We start from the raw sequence: 19,330 nt of genomic DNA, 5'->3' as shown, positions 1-19,330 counted from the left end.
TCTTTTTTTGTTTTTTTTTTCTGGTCTGTTTTTTTCTCCATCTAACACAGATGTGGGTTTTTCTTCTCCTTCTATTCCACAATGCCTTTTGTTCACCCTTTCTGTTAACATGTGTCAGGTTGGGCAGCCTTGACATTTTCCAATGTGTTTTTGTGCGAAGAAATCAAGATGTTGTTTCACAGGATAGGGTTTTACTGTACATCTTTCCCTACCGACCTCCATAAGGTTGATATTTTCTGAATCATAATTCAAAAAACAGATTTTACACTCACCTACACACACCCTAACTGAATGTATGTGTGCATATGTGTAACCCTTTTCATCTCTTTGTGCATCCTGCTACGTTTGCATGTCAAGTGCTCCTGAATATCACGTTACATAAATTCACACACATTTATTTGTATTGTGCCAAAAAACGTCTCGCCAGACTGACTCTGTTTTTTTTTTTCTTTCAGATTTTTGCCAGGAGAGTGCCTTAGAGATGTCTACGGAAAGTTGCCAGGCAGGAGATGACTTCATAGTCTCATTGTTCAACCTTTTCAGTTGCTTGAATACTGTTCCCAAGGCCTTGACTCAAGCCCTTCAACCATACCTGGACGGGGCACACATATGGGAGCATCTCTACTCACTGGCAGGTAAAGCAGCAACTAGTAGATGTATAATATTGTGGGTAAAGGGGCATTACTACAGACTGGCATTACATGGATGTGGAGGTTGATATTCAGTGTGTTACTAGAGGCCACAGTGCTATTATCCTACAGCACTACCCTACATTGTGTATCAAACCTTGTGTGCTTTGAAGTAAAATGCTGTGATCACAGTTTACTTTTTGTATTAATAGAAATTATACGCTAATGTTATTAAATAATATGTTCATTTGTTGGGGCAAAAATACATTTTTGCTTCAGGAGAGCAACTTTAGTGTCATGTTTTATAGTTTCATTGCTCATTAGCTTAGTGTTGTTTGGCTTATAGAGCAGGATACCATATTGTTTATCAGTTCTACTCTACACGATATTGAGAACCAGCTGTTTCATGCTTAGATAGAGATCATTTAGAAATGAATATCTCATTTAGAGATTTGACAACGTTTCTCATCTCTAAATGTATTAAATATATTTCTAAACACAATGGTAAATCTGCCCACTCTTTTTATGGTCAGTGTTGACATTGTGTGCACGTGAGCTAAAGCATGACTTTAATATGCTGTTACAGAGACTGCAATTACTCCCCAGCTCTTTCTTTCCGTCTCTCTCTGGTACAAGCTTTGATACAGAGCTTAATCAGAACTCCTGTGGAGTATGGAGCTCTTTTTTGGTGGTGATTTTTATATCCTGGGTGAGTGGTAATTATTGTAGCATAAATTAGGGTGATTGGAGAAGAGTATTTGGATGGAGACAGAGCAGGGGAGGGGTCGACAGAGGGAAAGAACGAAGAGAGATAGAGTGAGCCAGAGAGAAATTCTCAATGTCATCCAATCATCATTTATCCTCACAGGGTAATTAGTTTAATTATTGGACTGTGCCAAATCTTTGTATTATAATTTTGGTTACAGGATACCCCCAGTGCCCCCATTTCTATTTAAACTGTTCACTGGGTTAACTTTCGTAGATTACATTAAGAGTTTCACTATTTCTGCACTTACACTGATGTTTCATCACACTGTAGCAGGTTGTTTCAAATCAATACACTAGTCAATACAGTTGCAGGCGGTATAAAGTCTGAAAACCAAGTGACTTTGAAAAATAGGTCTAGGTCTCACCTGCCACAGAGTGCTCTCCTCTATTTCTATGGGTCTGAGGGCACACATTTGTTAGGTGTCCCTGGAGATTTCAGTGCACTCCCAGTCCCGACACAGCGCTATATCTCTCCGTTGTAGCCTTTGGTTTTACAGCCGATGCTGTAGGAAGTTTATGGGTGCCATACAGCTTCATGCTGTAGCTGCTCTCCTGTTGGAATGAGAGGGATATGAAAGGGCAGAGCGATGAAAGACACAGTGCACCTGGAGAAGGTAGTAAGATTTCTACTGTCAGGCCACCTGGTTTTGATTGAGAACATCTGAATTTAACTTGATATTACTTGCTTTTAGTGTAGATGTTTCAACAAAATACCATAGAACTCGGTTCATGTATTTTCCCATTGTTGGAAAAGTGGAATCATTTCTACAGTAGTGACTGTGTCTAAACATTTTATGATTTAAGACCTTTTATATTAATATATATAATATATATTAACCACTCCTACATACAGCAATGAGAGTGTTCTTTGTGCTTGTACAGTAAGCAACATGTCTTCCTACTAATTTTAACAGGACATAATTTATCTGACCATTTCTTTTCTTTCTGAAGTTGGCTTAGAAGTTAAAAAAGTGACATGTACCAAAGTTGCAAAAACTCTACTACATCACACTGAATATAGTTCAGTTCAGTTGGTAAAGGAAACATTTTCTACGCAGAAGTTAAAACCCAAGTGAGTCAGTTTAGTAGAGCCTAACATTAACTCTGGGCTTGTACTTGTACAGCTCAGTTTTATGCTTTTATTTTTTTCAAATGAAGTCTTAAAAATCATTGATAGATAGAAGTAGTAAGGACAGAAGTCTAAAGTTTTATCTTCTTTCAGCCATCCTTCTTTACTTGCTGCCTCAATTTGCCACTTTTGTCAGACACAACACGGACAGCACCTGTAGTGATCAGCAGTGTCCGGGCTATAGTCACCAAGGCTACCAACAGCCTCCTGGTACACCTGTTCTCCATGGTGATGGAGTGGCAGGTCACTGAGGATCTGAGCGGAGCCTTGTTCAAGAGGAATGTACCAGAAAGCGTCCTGGCTAAAATACCCAAGGAGTGGAACTACACACCACTGGAAGCGCAGGGAAAGGAGACTGCCACTAAGAGTACGCATAACGCTGGGTGTCATATTTTCAAAAAAAAAAAAAGTTATTAGAAACTTAAGGATTGTTCTCCAAAACTAACACCTAACACTTCTTTCTCCTTCCAGCTGTCATACCCCTAGCCATTCAAGCCATGTCCTTCATTTTCACCAACTTGCCCTTGGCTGTTGCATCTGTGCCTCTCTCCGTTCGCTACCTTTTCCAAGTGGCAGAGAAGCACCTCTCCCAGTACGCCCGGCAGCTGCGCTCAGTGGGCCTGTTGCTCTGGGCGTTGTTAGGCTGCCTGATCCAGGGCCTAGAGGACCTGGACACAATAGAACAGATCAGTGGTTTGGCCCTGGACCGCGGGGCAAAGGACCGTCTGTCCCTGCTGGCTGAGTGTCTACAGGCTGCCATTGGCATTCAACAGAAAGTAAGGGCTAAGGGTTATGTAATAATAACAATAACAACAATATCAGTAATAACAAGTTGGGGGTTTAGTTGCAATTTAGGGTAAGGAAGGGCATTAAATTGTTCTCTTGTGGTGTATCTAAAGTACAAATAAACTGTATTAGTGCATACACTTTAATACACTATGCATGTTGATAAACCCTGATATCACCTTTTAATCATCTCAATGTTCGATTTCTGTTATGAGTTTACCTTCTTACTCATTTACCTTTGTGATCTGTTGTGTGTCTAACAGGGTGTTCCCAAACCCACGGTGCACAAAGTTCTGCAGGCTCTGGAGGAAAAAAGACCCAAATGGACAAACATGCAGCTGCAGAAGGCCCGCAAGCTCTGCTCGGACAGGTGAGAGGTCAAATGCAGCGATTTAACAATAGGTCGAGTTCAAAATGGTATTGAGCTATATTCATGTTTTCATACATCCACTATCCATCATTAGTCTCAATTGGTATTGATTATTCATGTGCACCTTCAGCAGAAACTGAAGACTCATTTTATTAAGATTATTTTGATCATAAAAATAGCTTTTTATAAAATGAATTTCCCAATACGTCATTTTAGTGATTTATCAATAGTGAGATGAGCGTTGAGGACTGATGAAGTTTCAAACTGATCAAAATGACTGATGGTGTATTCAGCCACTTGACATTCAATGTAGATACAGAATAAAACAATGAAAAAGAATGCAGCTTAGATATACTTTTTTTAATTGAGCATTCAAATTCTGATGTATCGTATCATCAAGATCATTTTTCTTTGAAAAGATCTATGAGTAAGATCAATGAATCTCAGATGTGTTTGTTGTGGTAAATGATGGACATGCCGTCTGACTGAGTGGACCGCGGGCTGGAGTGATGGGAAAACAGCTTTCATTTTGGGCTGATCTGTGTGACCTTTGGCTCTGCGTTTTGTAGCTCTTTCCCAGAAATTGCATCTCTGGTCGCTCACTTCATCATAACAAACTCCAGATGCATCCATCCTCATAAAAAGGTGATTCAGCGCCATCACACAACATGTTCAATTAAAAAAAAAAAAAAAAAGGAATGAAATAAATAAAAACAATCAGTAGATTATGGCCAGTTCTAGGAAATGCTGTCTGTTTCAGTGACAGGAAGAAGAGACGAGATGGGGGGAATAAAGGAGAAGAAACGGGGGTGGAGGGGTGGGGAGGGGATTGAGTGGAAAAGTGAAAGAAGAGTGATTATGTATCACCTGTCGGAGGCATTCAGTGGGATCATTACTATTCATTAAACTAACCTTCACAGGGAAGTGACGCCTGGCTTGTAAACAATCAGAATACAGTGTCAGAAAGAGAGAGAGAGAGAGAGAGAGAGAGAGAGAGAGAGAGATACAGATACAGAGAACGCGAGTGGTGGATGTCGTAACTCAAAAAACAACCGGTGCTTCACTGACTGGCATCAACAATACGCACACACACGCAAAGTGAACCCCTCTACAAAGAACATTTGCCCCTTGTGAGCCCTCCCACCCCTATTCCCTCATCCCACTTTCCCTCCTTCCTTTCCTAACTGTAACCCTCCCACCCCACACCACCCACCTTGTCTTTGCAAAGTAATTTGTAGAGGAGAAGATTATTGTTCTCCATCATGGTGACCCTGGCTGGGCTGACGGGATGCATACACAGATGAAGATGAATGCAGTTATTCCTTGGCGGAGGTCTGCCTCTTTCAGGGCACATTGGCCCTAATGACATGATTGATAGGCTGTCCCAAATCCGGAGGGGCCCTCATTAATCACCCCGCTGACTGAATCCAATCATCTGCTTCACCTGCACAGTGATGGACAGGAAAGGATACAGTGCAGGTGCTGACACGGATGCACAGCCACCATCGCCGACAACACCACCGCCGGGCCGCCAAGCGAAGGAATGAGGGGATGTATATGGACGAGACGGGACTCCTCTTCCTTTGCCACTCTCAATGTCAAGCAGCCAATGGCTGGCTGACAGGCGACACCATTTCTGCCACCTTATAATTACAAAGGGGAAGAGAGAGAGAGAGAGAGAACAATGACAGGAAGTGTATGTGAAGGAGAAGGTTTGATGGACGGTAGTGTGATATCCATCCATACAGGAAGGGCAGGAAAATGATGCCGGTGTCTGCCAGGGTTGGGGACTGTACATGCATGAGGACCTTGACACACAATTACACACACATATACACGCTTAAGAACACATACACCAATCATTTTTAGTGCTGCAGCATCCTTCGGTCAAAATCCCCTATGTATCTCATGAATGGTAATGAAAACTAGTGAAAATTATTTTGTTATCTAACCCTCAGTAATTTGTATTTCTTATTGACTTTCACCAGCATTAGCCTTCACTGGACAGCATGGTTTTCAGAGAATATATTGGAGCACAGAATATATTATACTTATATGCCAAGAATTGTAGTTTAAGTTCATTTGCCCTCTGCAGTGAATGATTCCTCTAAAAACTAAAAAAAAAAAACAGTTCATTTTAAATTCAAGAGTCATGATTCACCTAATTTTCTCGTGTATAGTAAATTCCAAATTTCATCCCAAATTCTTCTCGAAACTGGAAAGTACTTCCTCAGCCAGAGGTGGTGTTCAGATACAAGCTGCCATCCTCCTCCTTTCTTTTTTTCTCACTCTGTGTTTTTTTCTGTCTCTGTTTCTATCTCTGTTTCTCTTTCAGTGTATTTGAGCGAGAAAGGGAGAGCGGAGTCGCTGCGGCTGAACTGACTGAGCAGAAAATAGGCCTGATGCTGCTGGAGGTCTGCCACAAAGCAGGTGGCAGCGACTACCTGAGGCAGATCTATCACATCATCCAAGGCAATGAGGTAGGGAAGCACTCCCTCTCCCCAGCAATTAGGTGGCTGCTGGCCTGAGGCCGCAGGCTGTTCAGGAGGAGGAGACAGAGGAAAGAGGGCTGCTGCTTGTGTGCAGTCTGCTTGTTCTGATCCTCTGTTGTTCAGGTGACCTCAAGGGTGCAAACCTACGGTGATTTCCTGTGTTATATGCTCACCACATGGAGAGGAGAGGAAGCCACAGAGTTCCCAGAGTTAGCGCAGAGCTCTTTGGAGGAGATCAGAGTGACGAAGAGCAGTGATTCTTTTTTAACTCAAGTGGAATTTGAACTGAATAACCTTCAGGAAAAAAAGTTTAACAAAATGAAAGAAGCAGTTTGCTATAATGTATTCAAGTTAAATGGAGTAAATATATGTATATATTATATACATTTTTAGTTTCAGTTTAGTAATATTTTCCTTTAAATTAACGGTTGGTAAAAAAGTTGACATTTCTTCTCCAGTGAAAGTCAAACTGAATCATCCTCCACCTACAGTGCACTACACTTAAAAAGACACAATCTTCATACTGTATCACATGTACTGATGGACTATGTTCCTACCACAGTGGCTTTTTCAATGGGAGAAAATATTAATTCCAGGACAAGACTGGCAATATTTTGTACTTTTGTTATTTTCAACAAAACCAACAGTGCATTTCTCAATACTTACTGACCCACCATGTCTGTTACACTTAGCCTCAACCCAATTGTTTCCTACTAAGGACATAAATCCTTTGAACAGTTTTGTAAAAAGGTTAAACATTTTTTTGTAAAACAGGTGAACACTGTAATTTTTAGCAATTGCTACTCAAACAGGAGTGAATCATGGGAACTATTTTCAGCTGTGGATTTAGTGCTGTGCTGCAGCAGCAGAAAGACTTATGTGGGATGGACTCAAAATAAAATGACAGTGCAGTGTCTATGTTAATTGTAATGAAGGAACATGTCATCCCGTGGAACAATGTGGTTCATCTGTGCCTACCTAACAGTTTTTGGATGACAGTCGAAGAATAAGTTGAATCAGTCTCTGGATACCCAGACAACACATCAGTTACTTTTTGGTTTTCATCTCTTCATGGAATCTGTTGATAAAAATATCAGCTGCATGTGAAAAATACAATTAAATTATACTAAAACAGAGTGGATCACCTTTAAAGATCACTGCACCACATCATATAGAGGTATAGGTGTACTTGTCTAAACAACTAGTTGGTGCTCGTGTGAGTGTTACTGACATGGTCCTCCTATGGACTGTCTATTAGGACACAGCATGGGATAACACAAACATGTGCACCATATACATTATGCTGCTGTTGATGGAATCCATAAACAGCTATAACTCTACGTAGCAATTTGAGGGAATGTGAATGGGATTCCCAAGCAGGCTCTGAGTTACCCTCCTGGCAGCTCGAGTATCTCTACCCACCCAAGGTCGAGGCAAGAACACGCAGGTCAGGGACAGACTGGGCTGGTGGTGAGGTGGAGGGAGAGGGGGTTCGGAGGCCATGTCAAGCTGACGGATGGGAATATAGTGGATTCACACCAGGATACCCATGTACACACAAACTCACATTGAGACGTATGGTACACACTCTCATTACTTTATACTGTACACAAGGCACCTGCAAAAAGTAACCACTGCAAAGGTTACTAAAACAAAAGTAGAGAGTGTGCTGGTGTCCTGGAAATCCTGTTTCTCTTTCTCTATGTCTGCATATTAAGTTCATTTTCATTATTGCAAGTCAAAAAAAAAAACAAAAAAACATGCTGCAGGAAAAAAATATTCAAAATGTCCGTGACATGCTAAACGTCCTAGTGTTTGCTCTGTTGCTCTTTCAGTTTGAGGAAGTTTGGTTTACATAATTTTGAGTTTTAGGTAACTTTTTGGCCTCTCTGTGTTGGTCTTAGTTTGTCAGACTTTTTCTTTACAGAATATTCCACTGTCAGTCTGTCATAATATGTCTTTTTCAGCCTTGCTCCTCTCTGTCTGTCCTGTGTTTCTACCCTCTCTTTCCTTCTGTCTTGGATACAGGAACTGTTGATGTCTAAACTGAGTGGAGGCACAGACTTGCCAAATGATCCTCCACACTTGGTGAACTTTTGCCTTGGCTCTGACAGTCGCGTGGACACAACCTGTTTCAACCCTCTTCACCAATTTGACCACATTGGCACAAAGAAGCTGGATCAGGTTTGCTAAACTTTTTCAGGTTATCATTACAGCTGGTAGCTAATAATTTATTAATTTATTTTAGCACTATGAAATGTCTGACATTCTAATGATTGTCTGTGTTGTTTTAAGTCTCTCTCAAGGCCAGAAACTTAAAGTTGAAGGTTAGGAACTGTTTGAGTCTCTAGTGAACAGGATACTGTGGCAGTCTCTGAAGTTGTCAGGTCTTTCCGGGGCTCGGCTTCCCTATTCTCATAGGTCGCTGCCTTTTCCAGGCAGGAGCCAGGCTGGCAGAAAGAAAAGAACGCTGAAAAGGTGAAAAGATGAGAGAAGTTTTCTTTTTCATAAAAGAGTGAGTAATGTTAAGGGAGAGTGCAGTTTTAAAGTGCACTTCTTTGGGGCTTTGAACTGTATACCCTCTTACCCCAAACTTATTCCCAGGAGTGCCACCATGATGTTCAGTTAATTGTTAGATTTTCTTTTTCTTTTCTTAAAGGGGATACGTCTAGCTACAGGTGGTATTGGTTCAGTGTGAGAGTTGTCAGCTTACGTCCTCGTTTTTAACCTACTATCAAGGGAAATACCATTGATATCTTACAAAACAATCAACAAAGGCTAGTATTTCTTCAAGAAAGGCTTGTGCGTGTCTTTCTACTATTTAGAAATGGATTAGATATATTTATACATTTGTGATCCCTTGTAATGTAGGAGTGTTGCTGCTATTGTTTTTCAAGAACAGACACGTTTTAATCCCAAGACTTTGCCTGTTCTTGGCTTATCACAGGAGGCTGCATAGCTTTGCATAGAAACACCCTATTAAGGGAATGATTAAAATGCCTTCTCCGCTTCAGGTGCCTGTGTTGTTTGTCAAATAAAATGGAGGGAGGAGAAAAAAAAGTTACATCCATCAATCACCTATGAGGAAGGAGCAGAGGGGGGATGGACGGATGGAGGAAACGAGTGGAGTTCTCCTCCTTTTGTCAATAAAACTCAGCCCGGAGTAAAGAGTGACATTTTGGCAATCAAAGCAATCTGATTTTTATTTGCTTTCCCAATATGGTGCTAGCGCATTTGTGCATGTGTGTGTATTTAAAAAAAAAAAGGGAGAGAGAGTGGAGGAGATGGAGGGAGAGAAAAGTGGGGTGGGGGGGTGTTTGGCGGGGTGCCATTGAAGATGGAGAGAAAAAAAGCAGAGCAGTCAGAAGAGTAACGACTCCCTCCCAAAATTGATTTATCTTTCTATAAATGATGGCTACATCCCCCCAAATGGATTTATAAATTAATTGCTGTCTTATTGGAATAAAAACCTTCTTGTGCGGACATGATTGATCGCCTGGTGTCGGTGCCCTGCGCTGGGGACCCCCCCTCCTCTTTTGTTAGTGGGTCCCAGCTGGAGCGGTAATGCACTGATGGTATTAACCCTGATTAATAACTAACAATGTGCTATCCTCATACATCAACAGAGTGCCGTGGTCGACTGGGCATGGGACTGGCCAAGGCTGCTGCCAGCCTATCAGGGCATGAGTCAGGTCACCTTCAAAACTCTGCTGGCCAACAGGTAAAACAGTAATTTCTCTTGTTATATGTACACATGTTCACTGACAGCAATGTGTACGTGTGCGCGCAAATGCATGTGTCTTTTTTGTGTTCTTCTTGTTTTCATTATGCTCCTCACAGGTGTTTTTGTTTCTCAGTAGTCTTTTCATGAAATAAAAGCCTCACTTCACAGAGGCATGCGCCACATCAGTAGTGCCTTTACCTGCACAAACTGAGGTGTTCACTTGGGACTCCAATGGCAAGTTTTTTTTTATACCTCCGAATTCCCTTTTGGCTTAACTTTGGCATAAGCTTTAGTCACTAGGGATCATACACTGTAGCCTCACTGCTCTTCATCAGAGGTTCAAGCTTTCGCTTTGTTCAAGGGCCAAGGGCTCCTGTGGCTTCCAGACGGGAGGCTGAGCGGTGGAAAGAACTCTTTGGAAAAATGATATTGGAGTATCATAATGTGCTGTGTATGTTGAATCATGGCATCCTGCTGCACGTGCACACGTGTGCCTGACTGTCTGCATGGACAGAATGTTTGCAGATTTTGGCAATTGAGGTATTCCTGCTTTTCAGGTGCTTTGGAGGCCTTGAGACAGATATAGAAGTAGTTAGAGATGGAAAAAGAGTAGCTGGCTCAGATCTTGGTGTCACCTGATTGAAGAGTTTTTCACCGAAGTCCACCTCTCCTGTCCCATCCTCCCCCCACCCCCCCCTCCTCTCCTGTTCTGCTCTGCAACGGGCATAAATATTTATGCAGGTATGTGACACATATTAGATGGCAATACTTCAGGCTGTTCCCTGTTCTCCATTCACAGCTGTCACGCTGCCAGCTATCAGGGAGCCATGGGGCTACTGCACCTTGTCTCCACGCCTACGCCCAATCCATTCTAAATCACCGCCATTGTAACACACACACACACCTTTCTAACAAAGGGCAAGCTCTGCATCTGCCAAGGACACAGGTCTAATAAGGGTGAAGTACGCAGCGCTGTGCTGTGACGAGCTTTGTCGCCTTCATGCCTCTTCCCACACACACACACACACACACACACACACACACACACACAGACACACACACACACTCACACACACATACACACACATACATACACATGCTCCATTCTTCCTCCCCTTATATTCTGCTTTGTTGCATGTTAAAACAGATACTGTCATTGCTTGACTGAGCCAAATTAGTGCTGGGGCATTCATGAATAGAAACTGAATAAAGTGGATATGAAATCAGATAGGAAGAGAGAGAGAGAGAGAGAGAGAGAGAGAGAGAGAGAAAAGAGAGATTGGACTTGCAGTTTGAGACTGTGAGTGACATGGATTGAGAGAGAGAGAGAGAGAGAGAGAGAGACAGAGAGAGAGAGAGAGAGCAGTCAATACTGACAAGGCACCAAAAAGTATGAGGAAGGATGGCAGTGGGAGGGGGTAAAGGTTATATAATTCACCCTAATCTCACAGTATCAAAGTGTCTGAGATTCTGTCATTTGCCTCATTAGCCTCTCTTTGTTGGGCCAGAGGAGCAGATTTCATGGAGGATTTGGAGAATGGCTTTGGTTCTGCCTGCGACGCTCACACAGAGCAGGAAGTTAGTTTCACGGCTGGTGACATGTAAGCTGTCAAAGTTTTCCTCAGATCCATCTTTGACTCAAAAATATCTCTCAAGCTATAGAAGGCCATTCACGGGATAAGCTCACTGATGTCAGATCCACTGATCCATTTGTTAGTGCAGATAAGGATAATGCTTTCTGCGTAACCACAGACTGAAGTGCCCTCGGCTGTTTTCACAGAGGCTTCACAACAATTACTCTTTTGCTACCTACAGTTGCTGGACAAACCACAGGATATAATCTTACACACTTGACAATATTAATGGTAATGACGCGGCCCCATACTGTACAAAAAGACCTATCTTTATGACCTTGTGGTGATCTGTATTTTCTATCTTGTAAGTTTTAGTCTCCTTGAATGACTTCCCTTCTCTGTATACAGCCAATAATTTTTTTTTTCCCCGCTCCCTGGACTGTGTGAGTTAGCAGTGTGGCCCATTGGCCTCCTATATATTGTTACAGTGGCAGGACAGTTATTGTGCCCAGGGTTTATATCACATTCTAATGGAGCAAGGCTATGAGTTAAGGGCGGTAGGCTTTTACACCCAGGCTGTTAAATCACTGCTCAGATGACTTCATTAGCAGAGCAGGACACATGCTGAGACACTTGTGCCTGCACACACATAAACATACACACACACACACACACACACACACGCATACACTTTCACCCTGCTACCTTGAAGGTGTAACATCGGGGCCAGACAGGAGGGAGAGTGGATTTATACAGGTGTGTGTGTCCTTCTTTGTCACCTGTCACTTCAGTTCCCTCAGCACGATGGCTCATCCATCATCTGCAGATTGAGCTTTTCAGCAGAAACCAGACTGATTAATACTACCCCAGGACCCCCAGGGCTGACTGGCTGACTGGATGACCTGGCTTCCTGGCAAGCTGGCTGTTTGAATGGATGGATGGACGACTTGTGGGTGGGCTAAATTTTTAGCCTGCTTGTTTGCTGACTAAATGGCAGACTGGCTTGGTTGGGTACAGTGATGTAGAAGTATCAGTTTAGCTGGATAAATGACAGGCTAAATGATATTTTGACTGAATGGCTGGGAGGCTGACTAACCTGTTGGCTGTTGGCCTGCTTTGATGAATGACAGGTCTCGAAAATGGATTGATGGATGGGTGATGGACTGACTGGGAGAATAACTGGGAGACTGACGGTTTGCTGATGGCTAGAAGCCAGACTGAGCCTCCCAGCCTAGTTTTGCCGAAATTAGCAGGTCGTATACAGAATCTGTAATTGTATCCACACAGCCTCTTAATCCTTATACATTTCCTAAAAAGACTTAATTAACATTTGTGTATTGGGTTTTCTGTTTCCTTGCCTCTATGCATTTGTTTCCTATACATTTCTGTTCACAAGCCCATTTTTACATATTTCCATCAGCTTTTTCTGTTCTTAAAAGCCTCCATTTAACCTATTTGATAGATAATGATGTACAGTTGACTTAAGAAGGAGATATATGGCAGAAATACCACATCATACAGTATTCAAGAATCAAGGTTGGGCAGATCTCAATAGGGCCACATTTATATATTTCAGATATATATCAACCATCCTGATCTGTATTCACTTTCTTTGCCACTACTCTTTACCTCTGTCAGCTTTAAAGTAAGGTTCCTTTTTTGAAATGCCAAAATCAATGACATCACATGCCCAGGATAAATATCTACTTGACATTTCACCTTGAACAAATTGCACACCAAGGGTTTGTGCTAATTGTCATGATCTACTGATGGAAACGTGTCCGCATTGCCTCACTCTTTGACTTCAAGTCCCGAGCTGCCCTTTGTTCCTGCGTTAGAGGCATGGAGTCAAAGTACTAAGTGCTTCAACTGATACTGAATAGTTTCTCTTCAACTAGTGATCTGTGAATGGATAACTCATCTACGTTGTCCTTGGTCACCCTTTAAAATCTTCTTTTCTTCGGTGAACACTTGTAACTCTTTCACAGCATACTTTTGTACGAAACAGTCAAAAGCAACACAACCCCTTTGTGCGCTGGAATTAATGGCAGCAATGCTGGCCCATCTCTTTCTTCAACTCTGATTGTGTTGCAAGGCCTTTATGAACTGTAGCATTTTATGTCATTTTTCTTTTCCATCCAAGGAAAATAAAACAAATCAAAAAGAAAGTGTGGAGTCTTGCCACGGGCTAAAGTCACATTTTAACTGTCATCTGCCAAGGTGACTTTTTGAGACTGTTTCTTTGCGTCTGTATGTCAGAGAAGGTCCTCTGACCTGGTTGATAAGGGGTAGCCTAGTATGAGAGATGGAGCTTCATGTGTCACAGGGCGGCTCTTGCACTCCATCATAGGGACCTAATCTCACCCAAGGACATTCATGCTTAGGTCTACAACACTGGTCCACTGCTCCAGGTACTGTTTCCTAAAACCAGTGTGGGACAACACAAAGACTTCACACAATGACCATCAGAATATTTACAGTTATATATGCTGTGGCTTGTGATGTTTTTACAGCAATATTCTGAGTAAGCACTTGTCTTCACAATTTCATTTCACACATTGACAGTAAAAGAGTACTACCAGCATTGACCCATAGATTTCGAAGCTTAATATGGTAAGCTACTCTGTAACTACTGAACACTAAAGCATTTCCTCTGCATTGTCTCATTGTTGCTGTTACCCCTCAGGTCCATAACAATAGCAGTTTGTGGAAAAATGCCAGTCTGTGGCATTCTCTTGCTTGAGCGGCTCCTTAAATTGCGGCGATAGACACTTGTGCTTTCAGGAAGTGGGCAATCGCCATCTGTTCCTGGGCGCTGCCATATGGCGGGCCTTTTTCTCAGGGAATAAAATAAAAACAAATATGTCAGAATGTTCGTCTTCCTCCACGGACGCTGATCAACCTGGGGAGAAGCTGGATCTCAGTGTGTCTGGATTAATGGTCTTACTTTACGCTTCAGGGAACGGGGGAGTATGTGCTTGTGGTTGGTGGGGCTTTGTGTGTGTGTGTGTGTGTGTGTGTGTGTGTGTGTGTGTGTGTGTGTGTGTGTGTGTGTGTGTGCGTGTGTGTGTGTGTGTGTGAGTACATGTGCATGCCCGTGTGAGGGTATGCACATGCTAATGCACATTTATGTACCAGGAAGTATTCCTGGAATCATTTATCTGACTTAAAGGGCGATGTTGCCATACCATTTTGAGCAGCTGGTTGCCCTAGTCTTGGAAGCATTAAACAACACTGGAGAAAAGAGCTTCAAGGTTAGCCAGAGTGACATTTCATGGCTGCCGCTGCCAAAGAAACTACAAGAAACACTCTCAAGCCATCATCAGGCTCTCCGTCTTGCGAGGCCAGAAATTCAAAAGACTTGTCACTTTTGAAAATCAGGAGAGTGTGATGTGTCATTGAGGAAGGGCCTCTTTCTTCTCTCGTCGATCCCCTTGTGCGTGTCCCCTTCACTGACTGACAGCCAGGGATGCGAGTTTGTGTTGGTGGAGACAGAATACATCTTTTGTCGGCTTGGTTATACATGGTGTGTTTTGTCTTCGCTTCCCCTGGACGGCACTGACACATTGAGGTTTTCATTAGCCGTAAGCAGGTGGTGGAGGAAAGGGACGAGCTTGTGCGCACGAGCCTGTTTCCATGCCTGCCTGTGTGCCTCTGCACTGCACCAACATACTGTATGCATATCATGGAGGGCGTACATGTGTCTGACTGCGTGTGTGTAAATGTTCACTCTTATATTTCAGTGTGTGTGATATTTGGAGGTTTGCTCCAAAGGCGAATAAATCAGTGATGCCTGGGATAAGGCCGTGGCCCCTCCTCAAACTGCACAGACAAGCTGAGAGGCTCATTAATCAAACGGCCAGTCACAGATGTGATGGCTTCCACACAAACCGCCAGCAGACTGTGAAAGTCACATCCAACAGAGTCAACTGTCAGCCAGGCAGGCAGGCAGGCCACACTTTTCCCCCTCCTCTCTCTCTCTCTCTCTTTCCTCTCTGTTGTATTTATCTCTCAGTCTCCCTTTACCTCCACTCACCTCCAGCATGATACCTCAGTGTGATACATCTGAAATATTTGTCTTGTCCCTCTAAAAACGATCTGGAGGGTCGAGGCAAATCCATCTTCTCAGAGAGTGGTCATGGCCAAACCATTCTAGAGACACGAGACATCAGTCATTGCTGCACATTGCTCTGTTCTTTGTGGTTACAGAAGACTGTACTTTGTGGTCCAGGACAATTGAACTATACTGTATCTTTTTCTCCAACGTTGGTTATCCAAATTCTCTTAGGTAACCTAAATAAATTCTAATTCATTTGATATATGAACATTGATAGAGGGGCAATCATTTTTGCCTGGGTAAAGGCTAGGAATATGTTTGGGTTAAGTCTGAATAATGGGAATGATAGCCAGGTCAATACATGTGGTTCATTGTGTCCCACTCTTAGTTCTTAGTATATATGCTGACACAGTAAGAGCAATTTCACCTGTAATTTCCACTATACGGGGCATTCAGGGGTGAAATGTGCAGGCTTCCTTCATGGAGATGCAGTCATGTGAAAATGAGTTTTCCGTTCACTTTCCGGTTATTGTATCACATATCATATTCTAACCATTTCACTGCTGCGGTCTCCACTCCCAAGGGCTTTAAATTGGTTACAAGTGTTAACAATAGTTACAATAATATCACTATTCACTGACAGAATTGTTAGTGCATAGTGCTTATGCTACAAGGCAAGCTTCTTAACAGGATTATCTGGTTATCCCCCGTGTATTGTGAACTTTCTGCACCTGACCTCTTAAAATTTCCTTTTCAAAAATTGTGATTTCAAATAATTTCATAACGTAAATAACAGCCTCTGTGATTGTTCCAACTTCCAACCTTGGACGGATAAATAGTTGGAGAGGCTCTGTAACACCAGAGCTAAATGAAAATACCATTTAATCTACTGCAAAGCCCTCTAAGGATGGATAGAAATGCTGGATGGAACAGGGACAAGACAAAGCCACCCGCTCCTGATTAAAAATGGCAAGTCCCAAGGCTCTTCAAATACGCTGGGGAGTTTGATGGTACAAATATAAAGACAGTGTTCCACAGAGCAACAGAAAGCTATGCTTTTGTCTTAAGTATGGGTAATGCTGTTTGAGGGAAGGAATTTCTCTTGTTATGATGCCAGAATTTTGAGGATGACACCAGTGCAGTTGGAGCCTTACACAGCTGAACTACATCTTGCAAGATCACTTTTTGCTACATGAACCTTATGAGCAGCTATTTAAACCAGGTTTTTATAAATATAAAATGAGCCATGATTTAGCAACTGTATGGCCTATTTAACACTTTTTTTCCAGCAACTGCCCTCTTTTTAAATCAGAAGCAAAAACTAATGACAGCCGCCATGACAACTGCCGTGTTTTGTCTAATCACACAAAGGAAAGGTTCATGCTAATGTTAGAGTAAAGTCAAGTGAAAGATCTGTCTATCATCTCTTGAGCAGCTCACTTAAAATAATGTGTTCTGTGAAAAAAATACAATTCAGCCTTGTCACATCACACTGTGAAACTGTAGATTAGCATTGCAAGCTTTGTACAGTACTAATAATATCATTATAGCTACAGTACCATGGCAAACACAAAAACATATTAATGCTGCAGCACAGTGATCACTGAGATGCTTTGCTAATTTATCACACTTTCCCTTCATTTATTTTGTTGCTGCACCTGACTTTGGGATCAACTTTTGCTCAGAAATTCTAGTATGTCCACTGGGTATTTGTTTTTGTGAGCTCCATCAACAGAATAATTCCATATTTCGCCTCTGGAACCAGTTTTGTCAACCAGTTTAGATAGACTGGGACTCAGTTCAAGACATGGTGGACTGTTTGACGCGGTTGCCATGTTTCCTTCTGATTTACTGAGTTGACTTTTTAGCTGACTGCAGCAGTCCATTGTCAAGAGCCAGACTGTGACCGTCTGTTCCAGTCCATCATTGTATTCTTCTTCTTTTTTCTTAGTATTCTTTTCCATGTGGCATCTTTATTCTGACCCTCTGGAGGTGATGCAGTTATGCTTTGAGCTTGCTTGTTTGATTAGTGCATTGAAGGATTATACTGTAAAATTGTAAAACTGATATTTTGGGGGGTTTTTTTTGTATTTTGTTCAATACTTCAGTCATGAGTAATAGCAGTTTAATCACATACATAAACCGTTGCAAATGTTAATGTGTGTTTGCCTGTATCTATGTTTGCTGGTACATCAGTGTAGTCTAGGAGTTCAACCATCCAGTTGCTCAAAAGTGTAAGAGATGAATTTTATTTTCGCTAGCAGCCAGATATCATGTTATACATTTTGAAAGACATTGAGCCCCTACTCACTTAGCGCAAGCCACTCTGGGAAAGGGCATGAGCTAAAATGCCTAAAACATAATGTGTGTGTGTGTGTGTGTGTGTGTGTGTGTGTGTGTGTGTGTGTGTGTGTGTGTGAGGCTGTGTGGCGGTGAGGGTTTGTTTTGGTGGTACATCACGAGGTTGTATCCTGTCGCCAGGCTCATTAGCCCATCGGCGGCGCCCAAGCTGTCCCAGCCAATCGCTATGCTCCGCTCGGCTCTGCCATTTGCATGTGGTCCAGGAAGAGATAATTAGAGGGATCTCTGCCTGTCACTGTTAATCTGGGACTTAGTGAAGTGCTGTGACGCCGACATGCTGATGGACTGACACACATGTCCACATGCACACGCACACACATACACATGAGACATTATACAGGCATTATACTCATGTACACACACTAGCATCCGATATACACACATGCATGCACACACTCCAAGAGTAAATACAGTACCTTCATACTGTGTCTCATGTTTTCTACCCAACTCTGCTGCTGAAGTGGAGGGTTAGTCTTTATTAACTCCCTCTTTTTGACCTGTGACCGATACAGGTGTCTTTTTGTATCGTTTTTTAAAAAAATCTCTAATACTGCTGCATATTACACTGAAACACATCAGAGCTGCTTCTCCATTGGTATGTGAATGATAGCATGTTGACTCAGTGGCTGTTTACACCAGTTGTACTATGCTGTTGACACAGGTTTTAGATCCCTGTTCAGATAGACTGTGTGCTTGTTGCTTCCCAAACAGGCAGAATGCTCGGTAAGCCTTTAGAACAAGCCCAGCTGTCAGCCCTATATACTTTCACACACGCACACTGATACGCACACATCCCAACAAACACGTGCATGTGCTCGTGCGCTGGCACGTCCCCAGCCACACACATGCTGGAAACACACAAATTCACTCACACATCGCTGATTGGCAGGCCTCCTGTTTTCCCATAATTCCGACTGATTTATCCAATCAATCTCACTTGGAGAGCTGCTAAAGCGTTGACTAATATTAAGAGTAGAACATGCAACAATTAAAACATCCTTCAGGTAATTACAGAGCTGGTTTAGCAGCAAACAACTGAAGCATTTTATACATTCAGCATGTTGCCTGTGTGTTTTATTTGTACCTGTTTGACAGTTAATCGTAGGAAATGAGCTACATCTGCCTTTAATGCCTTTTACCGCCTTTAATGCACATGTCACATATGTAAAATATCATATCATTAGCCGAATATGTCTATGCAAATATTGACTCTGTTCCCCTAATTGAAAATCATAGACAGTGTTTCATCCTGTACCAGAAAATCCTGTGTAAAATGCTGGATGGATGTTCTTGTCACTGTAAAGCCTATTTTCCACCCAAATGACAGCTAGTCCTTTTTGCACACTGGGACTGTTTAATGGTGCATGTTGAGAGAGAGAGGGTGAGCACCGTTGCTGACCTCATCCGTCCTGCTATGTGACCCTGTGTCACCACTGATGG

At 42.4% G+C, this 19,330-nt stretch overlaps 1 protein-coding gene across 1 annotated transcript in view; it reads left to right on the top strand.

The window, feature by feature from the left end:
- kiaa0825 (KIAA0825 ortholog) overlaps positions 1–19,330 on the top strand; it is a 110,741-nt gene that overhangs the window by 39,083 nt on the left and 52,328 nt on the right. Inside the window, exons 16-22 of the mRNA XM_041042545.1 lie at positions 456–635; positions 2,663–2,893; positions 2,998–3,302; positions 3,576–3,682; positions 6,018–6,162; positions 8,203–8,358; positions 9,801–9,895. Of these exons, the coding sequence (XP_040898479.1) occupies positions 456–635; positions 2,663–2,893; positions 2,998–3,302; positions 3,576–3,682; positions 6,018–6,162; positions 8,203–8,358; positions 9,801–9,895 (1,219 nt within the window). The remainder of the gene's footprint in view (positions 1–455; positions 636–2,662; positions 2,894–2,997; positions 3,303–3,575; positions 3,683–6,017; positions 6,163–8,202; positions 8,359–9,800; positions 9,896–19,330) is intronic.

This window comes from Toxotes jaculatrix, chromosome 7 (genome assembly GCF_017976425.1).
Source record: "Toxotes jaculatrix isolate fToxJac2 chromosome 7, fToxJac2.pri, whole genome shotgun sequence".
Lineage (NCBI taxonomy): Eukaryota > Metazoa > Chordata > Actinopteri > Toxotidae > Toxotes > Toxotes jaculatrix.
Note: the sequence above shows the minus strand (reverse complement) of the source record. Positions and strands in the feature narration are given on the sequence as shown.